Here is a 14,830-nt window from a genome sequence, read left to right on the forward strand (position 1 = left end):
GACAGCATACGTAACTTGCTCTTTGGATTTATCTGAATCCATCACCTATAGTTACATGAATACTACCTCAGTCAGTTCTAGCTGCTATAATCCATTAACACATACTGGATGTATTAGTTTGTTTTCACACTGCTATAAAGAACCACCCTGAGACTGGGTAATCTATAAAGTAAAGAGGTTTAATTGATTCACAGTTCCACATGCCTGGGGAGGTCTCGGGAAACTTACAATCATGGTGGAAGGAAAAGCAGGCGCATCTTACATGGCAGCAGGCAAGAGACAACGTGTGAAGGAGGAACAGTCAAACACTTATGAAACAATCAGATCTTGTAAGAACTCACTCACTATCATGAACAAAGCATGGGGGAACCAGCCCCACCCCCATGAGCCAACCACCCCCCAGAAGGACCCTCCTTCAACACCTAGGGATTACAATTCTAAATGAGATTTTGGTTGAGACCCAGAGCCAAACCATATCACTGAGTGACTTAAGCAACAAACACAGTTCTGGAGGCTAGACAGTCCAAGATCAAGCGACCAGCAGATCCAGCGTCTCATGAAGACCTGCTTTCTTTTCAGCAGGTGGTCATCTTCTCCTTGTTTACAGACACTGGAGAAAGAGAAAGAGAGCTCTCTCTAGAGTCCCTTTTGTAATGGTAAAAATAACTTTATGAGGGCTCCATCCTGATGAACTAATTACCTCCCAAATGCCCCATCTTTTAATACTATCACATTGAGGTTTAGGATTGCAAGATGTGAATTTTTGGGGGGATACAGATCATCTCATAAGATTCCAATTCTGCCCACCCCAAATTTATGTCTTTCTTACATGCAAAATGCATGCATCCTAAGGGCCCCCAAAGTCTCAACTTCTTCTAATATTAATTAAAATCCAAAATGTCATCTAAATATCATCTAAGCCAAACAAATGTGAGACAAAAGGTATAATTCATCCTGAGGCCAAATTCCTCTCCAGCTGTGAATCTCCAGCTGTGAAACCAAATAAATTGTGTGTTTCCAAAATACAACAGTGAAGATATTCCTATTCCAAGATGGAGAAAGAGGAAAGAAGAGACGGGTGAGAGGTCCAATGTAAGTCCAAAACCTAACAAGGGAAATTCCATTAAACCTTAGTCTCAAACATAACACTTCTCTAGCTCTATTCTTCACCTTTCAGGTCCACTAGAATGGATGTTCCACTTTTGGACTCACTAGGGTGGCAACATAGCCTCCACCACTCAGAGGGACACCGCCCATGCTGTGGTTCTCTGCAGTGTCCTCACTCATGTGCAGTGGTCACACTCTCAGGGCTCCACTGAGCTACTCTACCCCAATGTCTCTTCTAGGCATTGATCCCAATGTTTAAAATCATTATAGAAGCAGCCATTCCACAAGGCTGGTGACATCAAATCACTCTTGTGGTGATTTGGAATTCTTCCCACGATTTGGAGAATTATGAATGCTCATAGCTGAAGAGTTATGTGATGCTATTTAACAGAGCTGAAGAAGTTTGAGGATCTTCTTTCATTTTCCCACATTTCTGTTTTCTTTAGTACCAGCTGGCAGTGTTTCTGCTATTATAATCTCATCTGTTTTCCTGGCTTTTTTTGAAATACTGGATGAAGTTCATGGTTCACACCTATACAAATCTTCTTATTAAGTAATCAATCTATCAACCCTTAATGTTCTCTTCTAAACACACTTTCTCATTATTTTGGAACACGGACAGGGTTGAGATATTTCCAAGTCCTTAAGCTTTGGTTTCTTTTTATTTAAAAAATTCATCTTTATTTAATTTCTTTAATTTCACATTTTACTGTAAGCAGTTGTGAGGAACGAAGCTACTCCTTTAACACTTCGCTTAAAAATCTCCTCAGCTAAATATCTAATAATTTCATCACTCAAAAGTCCTTCTTTCCACAAAATACTAGACCATGAACACCATTCACCTAGGTTCTTTGCCACTTAGTGACCTTTCCTCTAGTTTCTAATGACATGTCTTTATTTCTCTCTGATAACATATCAGAATGGCTTTTACTGTCCATATATCTACCAACATTCTGTTTATGATTGTTTAGATGTTCTTTGGGAAGACAGAATCTTTCTCTACAGTTCTCTTTTCTTTCTGAACCTTTAATAGAATATCCTTGAACATTCATAATTTTAGCACTTCAAAACTCTTCCAGCCTGTACCCCTTACTCAGTTTCAGAGCCACTTCTACATTTTTAGGTATTTTTTATAGCTGCACCCCTACTGCTTGGTACCAATTTCTGTCTTAGTCACTTAAGGCTGCTATAACAAATTACTGTAGATGGAGTGGCTTCAGCAACAGTTTCTGAAAGCTGAAAAGGTTATGTTCCATGTGCCAAGAGATCCATTGTCTAATAAAGGCCTGGTTTCTATTTCACAGAAAGTCATGTCCTTGTATCCACACAGCAGAAAGAGAAAGAGAGCTGTCTGAGGACTTGGTTAGAAGGGCACTGATCCTCTTTATGAGGACTTCACCCTCATGACCTCCTTACCCCCCACAAAGCCAACCCATATATCATACATTGGACATTAGGATTTCAACATATGAATTTTGGGGAAACATAAACATTCAGTCCATAACAAATGCTTTTATTCTTGAAGAGAATCAGTGATCAGGAGAGAACTTTAAAAAAGTTCATCTGTTTTTTAAAAAGAAATAAGTATAACAATTACTGAGCACCCGTACATTTCAGGCTGATTGCCAACCAATTTACTCACTGAATTCAAACTATTGTTTTACATTTCCATATTACAACATGATTCACTTCCAGTTAAGTTCCAGAAAACCATATATGGTTTATAAGGCTATATGCAGACACACACACACACACACACACACACACACACACATATACATTCCATATTTGTTAGGTATTCTCCAAAATCTGCTGCCTTGGTAATTATTATGTATTAAGCTAACATTATTTATTAGTCTTTTATTTCTGAAGCCCTTGGATGTTCTGTTGATAATTACAAAAGTAGAAGATTCCTGGTGAATAGATTTACAGGTTTTTTAAAATATGAACAGTTATTGAAAAAATATTGAAGGTTGCAACAAAAATAATTAAAAGGTAAATGAGGATTAATTGAAACTCTCTGCAGGTCAATAAATAAGAATTTGCACAGAGAAACTATGTATCTAGAGTAGAGAACGTGCTATGTTGTTTAATTTACTGTATGTTGTATTTTGAAGACATAAAAGAAGATGAGGCCAAAATATTAAGAAAAACATGATTTTAAGGCAATACTTAAGAACTAGAAAAATAAAAAATTTCCTAAGTAAAAAACATTATTAGGTAAAGATACACGTTCCAAATTCAAGAAAATTGTTAGAGTCAAGACCCTGGTGTGAGGAACAGAGAAAGGTTAACATGAAAGAAAGTCTCCTGCTGTAAGTGTGTTTTTTATTTTGTACGTTTTATGTCACAGTAGCTAGTATCTGACAAGTGCTACTTTATATGAAATAAAGTAGTATACCAAGTCTTAGTTCTAATGAGTAGCAGTCAGCCCACTTGACACAGATGGATCTAATTGATCCCCACAAGGGGTTGTCAAAAGACAGAGCTGTTTTTGAATCAACATGAAACCTGTCTTTGTTCCATGTCCTTGGAGTGAACAACAAACTTGAATAATGTCAGCTAAGGAAACATGGAGTATGAGGCATCATCTTTCCTTGTTCTGAAAATGTGTTTACTCACTTAAGAATGGGAGTGAAAATATGTTGTGAGAACTAAGAATTAAAGTGTAAAATTACTTGACATGGTTAGATATGCTGTTTGTGTCATTTTCCTTTGCTTAACTGGCTTTTCACAGAGTTATTGTGCAAGATATTAATTTAGGACCTTGGGTATTTTATCATCATCATCTTCATCATCTTCTTCTTCATCATCATCATCATCACTAAGCACAGCAAAGAGCCACATCAATGCCACAACCAAGGACTGAGCCCGTTTTGAAGAACGGTTCTCTTAGGTTTTATGACTAGCAAACACACCCTGTCTGGTTCCTTACTCTCAACCTTTGGCCCCAGCTTAATTTCTAGTTATTCTTTTCTTTTCTAGCCTTTGCCTTTTAATGCACTGATTTCTTGTTTCTAATGCTGTATATTTTTTGAGGTGAACACTGCTATTATATAGTTCACAGAAACAATTTCTAGTGAGTCAAATGAGACTGGATTAAGTATATCCACCATTAGTGAATATTGCTTTTCATAACAGCAAGTTCTTGAGTTTAGAAAGTTAAAACTGTTGATTATCCAGTTACATTGAAAGATATTATTTACTTTGAGTATTAGTGATTTGGGTTATAGAAAGATTTCAGTGGGTAATTTTGCTCAATATGTACCACTTTTCTTTTGTTCCAAACGTGTAAAAGTGTGTTATCCTTGGAATAAATTTAAAAATATAACTTAATCATATTTTTATTAAATTTAAGAAATTGATTATTTAATTTGAATCCATGTCAAAAGTATTAAATAATAACAGAATGATGATGTAAAGTAAATCTATTTTATGTATGTAGACTTGCATATATAAACTCAAAATTACAGTGGTTAATAGTACAATTGAAAAGTGTACAGATTGTTCCCCGTCTCATAAAGATTCATCTCACAATGTTTTCACTTTGCAATGATGTGAAAACGATATGTATTCAGTAGAAACCTTACTTCAAGTACCTATACATCCATTCCTTTCTTCCCTTTCAGTTCAGCATTCAATAAATTACATAAGAATTCAACTATTTATTATAAGACAGGCTTTGCACTAGATGACTTTGTCCAAATGTAGGCTAACATAAGTTGTTCAAGCAGGTTTAAGGTAGTCTAGGCTAAGCTACAATGTTCAGGAGCTTAAGTGTTTTAGATGCATTTTCAACTTAAGGTAATTTCAACTTATGATGGGTTTGTTGAGATGTAACCTCATGGTAAGTCAAGGAGCATCTTATCTATGCTTTTGTTTAATGATCTTTCTAACCAAAACTCATCACTTAAAATCAAGTAGGTAATTTAAATAATAATCAGAAAACAATTTCAACTACCATAAGTAGAATACAATATTAAATTAAATTACTAATTAGTTGTTAAAATAAAAACATCTGTTTCCACAAAAATGATCGTATATTCCAAATCTAGTCTTTTTACCACACTATTGTAAAAATTGCTGTAATCAATTGGAATTGATTTTTAAGAAACTCTTGATTAAGAAAGTATCAAAGTAGCTGGTTTGCATTTGAAGTCCCTTTTCAGTATGACAGAAATCTTAGCATGTGTGCAAAAACCTAAGTTCAGACACAGCACACTTCGGGAGAGAGAAGAAAGAGAGGCCCAGATATCATGTGACATTCTATAGCAGTATGTGTAACTTCTATTAAATGTTTGAAAAATTGCCCATGCTCTCTTTCTCATCTACCTCACAAGATCTTTGTAAGAATTAAATGAAGTATTGGTATAAATGTTTCTAGAGCAGTATCTGGCATATTTAGTGCTGTCTGTGTGATTTGTTCTTCCTTCCATTAGTACATAAACTGCACAGGGGCAGAGATTTTTCTACATTTTTATTGATAGATCCCACACACCTAAAATATTGCCTAGCACAAGTGGATAGTTAAAAAATATTTGTTCAACAAATGACTTGACCTATATAATACTAATTTCAGCTTAATATTAAAATGGTATTGTATTCATTGGTGTTTTCTGCATGAAGAAAAATCAACACAGCTACTTCCTTTATAAATCTAGAAAAATGTCTGAGAAACTATGATAATTTCAGTATTTCAACCCTAAGATGTGTTCCAAAATGTTGGCTCATGATTGTCTCTAATAATTAACTGATAGGAAATGCTATCTTTTAAAAACTCACATTTATTTTTGTGTGGATTATGATCCTGTAGCTTTGCAAATAAGCATGTACTTGTCAGATGCTTCTTTGATGATTTTGAGAATATATACATTATATTAACATTCACATTGTGAATACTAAAGGAAATAGATAAGATATGGAGGGCTCAAAAAAGATTAACTTTTATCTCAATGAATATTCTATAATATATATGGATAACATTCTTCTTTGAATACCTATATGAATATTCAGTACTTTCTCAGAAAGCATGCCATGAAAAATAAAAGTAATTTTCTACTAACTGAATAATAAAATGTAAAATGAGAAAAGCTGATTAGAGTTACACAAAATGAGGAATTGGACTCTACATAAAAAAATTTTAAAGTTCACATTAAAAAAAAATAGTGTGTTTTAGTTTATATACCAGAACTTTTCTTCATGAATTACTTTACTAATTCTAAGTGAAGGTAAACGCTGGCTTTTAACAATAGCTAGAACTCAAAGTACCTCTAAAGAATATATTATAAATTCTTAAATCATTTCACGGTATGCAGGAAACAAACATACAGAAACAATGCAAAACATGTTAAATGAAAAAAATAGATATTTTGTACAAATTGATGGACATAAAAAGAAAAAGCAGAGAGTGTTTGATATGGAATACCCCAAAGAAACTCAGAGATAAACAAACCAATAAAAGGATATGTAGAATTTAGAAACTGCAGGAGTAGCTGTATGTGTTAATCTCTGGGGATTTTGCCCTATTCATCTTTTTCACAACTGTGGTATACTGAGTGTTTAGGACCCACAGGAGAATTATTTCTCTGAAGTTGGTTTTTGCATGATGTCTCTTTGCAAATGTGCTGATGATGGTATTTAGCTTGTATTAGCTCCATTTATAGAAGCAAAGAAACTGAAAAATCCTTTTACTAAAAGAAAAACAAAAAAAAGTAAACGAAGAAGAGAAAATTTGCTAAGAAAATAGAGATCAACTGGACTACAATTTGCTAACAGAGGTTAATCCCCATAAAGATCAAGCCAGAACACCCACTTGTATGAGCCCTTAAGAAAAAAAGACATTATATTTCCACATCTAGATATAGATCTACCTATATCAGTACCTAGATCAGATTTGAAAAAACTCACAGGCACATGTCCGCATACAGATACACACTATATTTTATTAGTACATTGCATTATACACTAGAATATATCTTTTACATCAAGAAAAAATTTTAAATTAATTTTGCACACAGTATATGAAACCTTATTCAGTACAGTGCCAACTCTCAGGTATCTTTTCATTTTCCACATTATATATATTTGTGTCCTAAGTAAAAATCTGTTAAGTACCATGACAGGGTTCAATATGGTGGTTTCAGTGGATATGACGGACATGAAGAAGATATGGGGAAATGGGAGAAGTGATTTATAAGTGATAAAATATACATACCCTTCTGCTATCCAAGATGGCAGAAGTCTAGGATGAAGGGAGATAAAATAGAGGGTGAGTAGCTATTTTAATGGAAGAAATAGAACTGAGAAGAGTTGAGTTTTGGTAGACCACATCTTCAAATTTCTTTATATGAGTTCTGAATCTTAAAATTTATCAATAACTTAATTTGCCTATCTTTAATCTCTCCTTAATCTCTTTGGGTAGCCATTGCACACAAACTCAGCAAAATCTATCCCCAGTGAGACAGTTGAGTATATATGCTTTAGACAGGCTGTTATCAAGTTATTGGTCTATGTGAATCTGCTCTTTAGAATGGAATTCTATCTGTCGTTGACAATATTAAACAAAGTTGGCAACTTTACTAGCATACACGCTTATCTTGTTTGCATTGGAAAAAAAATAGCATTACCTCCAAATTTCCAACAACTGAATAGTTAAGAATATATCCCTTCAGAATTTGTTGTTATATAATAAATGATGGAGAACTACATGTTTCTCTATAAATAAAGTTATTTTGCTTCCTCTTCAAATGACCAACTCACTGACAGTCAATATACAAGGAAGTATTGTAAATAACATGTACCAAGATAAACACCTTCAGTTTTATTTATGTCAGTAGCAACTGATTATCTACATATAATAACATTGTAACAGCTAAATTGTGCTGGGTACTGAGCTTAACACATTGCTCAGATTTGTTTAAACATTGAAGCTGACATTAGTTGACAGAGCCGGACGCTGAGGCCCAAGATCATATTATGTCTTCAGAAAGAATAAGAAAATAATTTTAACAAAGGCTGCCAAATTTCAAAGGTCATACTACTAATCACTCTGCTACTTAAATTTAATTGAAATGCTAACCTGAATTTTTTCGTTGCTTTGTCTACAATTGATGAAAATAAAATTAAAATTAAGCAAAGTGGCTGGAATGTCAACACAAAGCAGTAAAAATATATGATGTTTGGTATTTTAAACTATGTTAACTATGGACCCTACTATATACCTGAAAGTATTATATATACTTTACATATGTTTAAAGGTAAGTACAACAACCTAATTAAACCTGAAAAAATGTTAAATTGGATTATGACAATAGTGACATTGATCAGGCTGGACACACAAAACTCAAAATGTATAGTTGTTTTATTAATATTTCTTTCTGCCTATAAAAAATCACTATATTATACCTTATTACGTGAGACTAAGTTCCTTTTATTTTTCTGGAGAACTACAAAATTCTTATACAATTTTGGCATAACCAAGGGTTTAGAGTTGACCAAACTCAATGGGTTTATGACACAGATCTACAACTCCAATTTTTAGGAGGATAGGACGATTTCAACGAAATAGCCAATGATGAATTTGCTTTAATTTTTAAATAGATTTTACATTATTCTATTGATACACCTAAAGGAATCTCTATGACTAAAGTGTCCAGATATTTGTTAGAATATGAACTTTTTTTTTTTTTTTTTTGAGACGGAGTCTCACTCTGTTGCCCAGGCTGGAGTGCAGTGGCGTGAACTCAGCTCACTGCAAGCTCCGCCTCCCGGGTTCACGCCATTCTCCTGCCTCGGCCTCCCGAGTAGCTGGGACTACAGGTGCCCGCCACCACGCCCGGCTAATTTTTTGTATTTTTAGTAGAGATGGGGTTTCACCGTGTTAGCCACAATGGTCTCGATCTCCTGACCTCATGACCCACCCGTCTCAGCCTCCCAAAGTGCTGGGATTACAGGTGTGAGCCACCGTGCCCGGCCGGATATGAACTATTTTTGTGCCGTCCTGTCATGCTCTTTGTAACTACCCCAAATGAGAGAATGTCTTTGCCTTTGTAGTTTACATATTCTATATTACTGACCTGGACTATTTGGGTTTAACTTTTGCCTGCTAGAGATTCAGTTTTGTTGCTTTGCCTACAAGTGCTGAGAAAGTATACTATAAAAGTACAAATGTCATAGCTCTTTTTCTTCTCTCTATAATTTATTTTGTAGAATAGCCCCTATGTCACATGTATTTGAGATTCTGTACATTATTTATATATTAAAATAGTTATTTTAATATATAAACAATAAATATAAAAAATGCTCTTCTTGAAAAATACTGTAATAATCAGTGATCAATAGGAAATAAGAGAAATGAATCCATTTCATAAGCTATTCCAGAGCATTCAGTTAAGAGAATATGAGTAATTTTCAGAGTGCAAATTAGCTAAACAGTAGACTAATCACAAGCAGGAAATGCGAGCTTAGGTCGAAGGAAAAGGAGGAAAATAAAAGCTTTCTTTTAAATATGATGTCTATATTTGGGTTTCAAATGGTAAGCAACTCTACGTAAAATGGCGCCGTTCTTCAGAGCCATTTGGCCATGACCTAAGAAGAGTAAATAAATCCAGTGGTGACCTGGGATAACAGGCTTTGGACTTAGTTCAACAAAATAGTTGTAATGAAGCTCTCTCAAAAGGACTTCAGAATAAATATGTTTGAATATTTAAAAATGTAAATTAAGGTATTCCATGCTTGAAATATGACCAGGACATTATCAATAAGAAAAGTCAGATAAAATAATTCAATTCACACATATAAGTGCACTGTATTATGAGTAGAACAATATATTCAGTAAGGAACTCTTCATACTTGAAAGAAACTCACTGTATAATGAACAACACAAAATAGTTTTTTTGCTATTCTCATTTGAGAGAAACTGTTAACACCAATTCAAATATGTAGTAAGTAAAGTTTAAAAAATGGTACAGTTTTGTAAGAAGGAAGTAATAGATGCTGTCTAGAGGGATTTGGCAAGTCTTTATGGGGAGAACATGAGCAAAGCAAAAAGGTGCCTTTGATTTCTGAGTAAATTAGGAAAGTTCTGTGACATGAATGGGAGGAAAAAAAAAATGAAATGATCTGACAACCAAGTCCAAAATAAGGGACTTCTGAAGATCTAGAGTCAAAGATACTTCTAAGCAGAAGATACCAACGTTTACCGCACACATTCTTTACTTATTTAGTCAGGTATTACAGTCTGCATTTTTTATTATCTGATAAAACTGAGACTCAGGATGTTGAAAGCTATTAAGTACAGAGCCTGGATTTAATCATTATTTATCTAAACCTCATTTTCTTCCTATTAGAGCAAGCTGCTCCAAGGTGTCTGCAAACTAAAGGACAGGCGTAAAGCTTTGGGGGCAGAAGAAGTTCTTGTCAAAGATAAAGTTATTTTTGCTCTGAGTTAAAGACAAAATACGTTGGTCAGATAACCAACAGAATGGCAGAGTAGAAGAGAGTCTGAAGTTAACTTGCAGATCCGTAAGAAAATACAGAGTGAGAAGACTGTGTATGACTCTTCCAAAAAAAAAAAAAAAAAAAAAGGGCAGAGGAAAGCTTAAGCAACTTGGAGGAAAATACAAATATAACAATTATAATTTCAACATTATGTAGATTATGGTATATTTCTTCTTCTTTAGAGATCTATTTTAATCATATTGCGTGTGTACAAATGGGAAGTTTAAAGACAGAAGACTTACTTTTATTACATAATTATACTTTTGTAAATATTTAGTTTCTCATCAAACATTTAAAACAAGCAATAGAAACCATCTAAACCATTTAAGATACAACTTTTAAGTCTAGTAAGGGGAAAGAAAAAATGAGGAGGAAGATAAGAAAAAAGAGAAACTGATAGGAAAGTAGGAACTGGTAGTTTAAAAAGTTTGAGAGGAACATAGTGGGATTTATTTGTGATTGCTGATGGAGAAATTACAACTGACATATTGTTGCAGGTGGCTGAGGTGCTCAGTAAAATGTTTGTTAAAATGAATTGAACTGAATTTACTTTCTTTAATTGTCTTCCAAAAGACAAAAAAAAAACACTGGCAACTAAGAAGAGATAAGAGTAAAGACGTTTTGATCTACTATCATTATCTTAACAAAATAACATTTTCTGTCTTGACCTGTATCATTATTACCATATTTTTATTGTTAAACAATGAGGTGTAATACTTTCAGAGTAATTTTATACCATCAAGTTCTTTTTACACACGTAGTTGAGAACTGGGACAGGGTCAAAGTTAGCGTTTCCACTGATGGTGTGAGAAAGTTATTAAGCAAATTGAAAAGTGCAATTTTAAGGGAAATGCTTACCTAATAAATAGAATAAAAATTTTAAAGGCGTTTCTGAAAACTAATTTACAGTATAGGAATAAAACCATACTCTCTCAAATGGCCTGCACAGACTAGGTTAATGCTTTAATTTCTGATTTCTATTCAAATGTTAAAACCTTTTTTTTTTAGCAACAATCACTGTCCATAATTGTATGAACTTAGGTTTATTTTATTATATACAGATTATAATCATATAATTGTTTTTTCACTTAAATCCCATCTACTCACCAAATAAGTATGAGATGACTCATACATACTTTCCGTTTAAGTCTTCTGCTCATTGAAACTCATCTGTTAGGCCAAATTACACAGTGCATGTTATACTGTCGTGATTAGTTGCAATTCCAATAATATTTTATCCTTAGATTGTAAGTAGACTGTTGCAACACGACAGCAGCAACGCGGTGGTTCACTCTGTGAGGTTGGAACTCCTCAAAATTTCTATGCCTTTAAGATCTGGGCCATGAAAATGTAGGAATGGTTTCGTTGCAAGTTCATTGATGATCTTTTCTTATAAATGTCTCTCAGTTGTTATACTATATATATATCTCAGTATATTATATCACAATAGAAAATATTTGTGCTTTAGTCAGGCACAGGTTTTAGTCAGTCACATACAGACAGAGCACTGGGAAGATGCCAGGAGCTAGTATTAGGCCTGTAGTCTAAGACCTGGCTAACTATGAGAAGATGCTGAAGATGCTTAGCTGAGTAGAAACTGTTCAAATGGGTTTCAGCCGTGTTCCAGAAGATATAAAGCTTTGTTGGAGGATATCATGCAGAGAAAGGAGCTTGCCAAGTCTCACAAGTTGACAGAGATAAAAATTAGATACCAGAAAGTAGCGAATGACAGCCAAACAGACGCACCATTGTGTGAAATAGAGCCTGCATATTTGTGTTTATGGTTTGTACTTTACGAGTTTGTGTGGGAGCTTCGTAGTTCAAGTACTAGAAAGTTGAAGGTTATGTGTGCCACGACTTGATGCCAGATAAGAAAATGTGTGGGTAAGGAAGAGTTTTTATCTGTGAAGTAATACAAAATAATATGAAAGGAGACAGGGAGAAAGGGGGAAAAGGACACACACACAAACTGACACGCTGATACACATGACTCTATCCCTATGCAACATATACTTTATCTTATTTCATTTTTATAACAACATTCATGGTTACACTATTAGGGAAGTATTATTTTCCAAATTTTATAGAACATAAGGAGAATAGATATTGGAATGAAAGATCCCTAAACTAATTGCACATGGTAAGTTAATAAAATGTATATCACCCTAATTCTGTCTATACTGTGCTTCATGCTACATTTCATTGCATCTCAGTGGTGGTTAATCTATGTATTGCAAATTCCACTTCAGCATTAGGCTGAATGAACTAAAAAAATTAAATATGTTTACTAAGCTTGCAAGATATTATAAAAACGGCAATAGGAGTGAAATACAATAAAGTGAAGAGCCATAAAATGAGGTATAACTGTACTAACAGATATAGACTAGTGTGGAATGATATATTTCAGATATATTTCACTTGTAAATGCAAGTGATCTAGAACTGAAATAACATACAAACTGCTACAGTTTCAAATAATCAGCTTGTCAAAATAAATAGTTTTTTATGCTGAGATACACATCCCTTTACTGACTTTTCACAATGAACACTTTCTTTGGAGTGATGATTCCAAGGGGCTGACTAACAATGATGCCATCTGCTTTCAGCCATTGTTTGAAATGACCTCTCTTTGGTTCCAGGCTAGAATAAAATGATGACAAATATTTTGAGTACTCTGCCTTTTGATTAGCAAAATCATTTCCCATAAAATGTTATATTTAAAATTGGTAAGACTGTGTAATGATAATTACATGGGAAACACTGATGACCTGGTTCAAACATCAATCTAAAACTTTCTAACTATGTTAATTTGGACAAATTACTTCATGTCTCTATGCTTTCTGTTTTCTCATATGTAAAATATGTTAATAATACTATTCTTCAGACATTTTTATTCTCAATGTGTAAGCATTAAGAATAACGTCTATCAAATGGTCCTATTTAAAAATGTTAATGATTGCTATGATTGAAAACACATGTTGGAAAAAGAATTTCACATAATATCGATCCATATATCTACCGTTACTTAAAGATTTAAATACATGCATTTTCTATTTTGCTATTCATTTTCTTGGAATTTTTAGTCCAGTTGCTTCACATAGGGCAGCATCCATTATTATCAAATATGTCACATAATAAACAAGATAAAGAGACCTCATTATCCAAAGTCACTGTTTTTTTAATGTTGACCTGATATGTAGTAAAACAACAATGAAACAACAAAATACATAACAAAATAAAACAGCCATGACCCTTTTATATGTGTTTGAGGAAATATTTTTGTATAATTACCAAATTGTCAGTTAAAAAATTTACCATTTGTTTCCATGATGTTATTTTTCTATCTATCTCTGGAAACGAAGATTCTACCTCTGTTTTGGCCTGGGTTCTTTGTAGTTGTCTCCAGGTGCTTCTCTCAACCCTATTTACACAGTCAGAGCCACTGTTAAGGAATTTTTTACTGCTTGAAAAAATTTTAATATTCAGCAGGTTAAGGAAACTCATGGTCAGCTTCGGAATTTTAGTCTCTGCTGAGCTTTCAAGGTGTCAAGACCCTAAAATAATATGAACAACAGGAGTACTAAATCTTTTATTATTTCCAGTTTCCCCTTGAGCATACTGACTTTGCAATAAAGAAGCTGTCATTTACACTCTTCTTTATTGCAAGGTGGGTAATAGCTACAGGGAGAAAAATAAGGAACTGTGTCAAGTTAGCCTAAGTACCATTATGATTAACGTGTAATCGTTGCACATTTGCATCTACTCTTTTCATATACAGATACTTCATAGATTGGAAGAGTGATGGGGACAGCTACTTTACGATAGATGGAAATGAAGGAACCATCGCCACTAATGAATTACTAGACAGAGAAAGCACTGCGCAGTATAATTTCTCCATAATTGCAAGTAAAGTTAGTAAGTATGGCATGGACAGAATCAATGTTATACTGCAGTTCTTTGGATTTAAGACTCTTAAACGAGTCCCTGCTGAGATGTTTTTCATTTTTGGACTGACAGCTGAGTGGTCTCGCGGGGAAACTCAGAAACCTGTTTCTTTTCCTCACAGCATAAGTCCAGAGAAACTGTGACAGCTGCCAATGAGTCCTGTTTGCAGGATTGCATGAATATCTAGTAGTGCATTTCATTGTGTGACCTCATCTTGTTCTATGCTTTGCCGTCAAAAATTCACCTGAGTTTTAATTTCTCTTCCACATAGGTTCCTTTTA

The 14,830-nt window shown here is 34.0% G+C and overlaps 1 protein-coding gene across 5 annotated transcripts in view; it reads left to right on the forward strand.

The window, feature by feature from the left end:
• CDH12 (cadherin 12) overlaps window positions 1-14,830 on the forward strand; it is a 1,055,333-nt gene that overhangs the window by 1,006,540 nt on the left and 33,963 nt on the right. For all 5 annotated transcript variants that reach the window (XM_055246743.2, XM_063619573.1, XM_055246745.2 and 2 more), the window contains one exon: window positions 14,383-14,519. In XM_055246743.2, the coding sequence (XP_055102718.1) occupies window positions 14,383-14,519 (137 nt within the window). The remainder of the gene's footprint in view (window positions 1-14,382; window positions 14,520-14,830) is intronic.

The sequence above is a fragment of the Symphalangus syndactylus genome, chromosome 16, assembly GCF_028878055.3.
Source record: "Symphalangus syndactylus isolate Jambi chromosome 16, NHGRI_mSymSyn1-v2.1_pri, whole genome shotgun sequence".
Lineage (NCBI taxonomy): Eukaryota > Metazoa > Chordata > Mammalia > Primates > Hylobatidae > Symphalangus > Symphalangus syndactylus.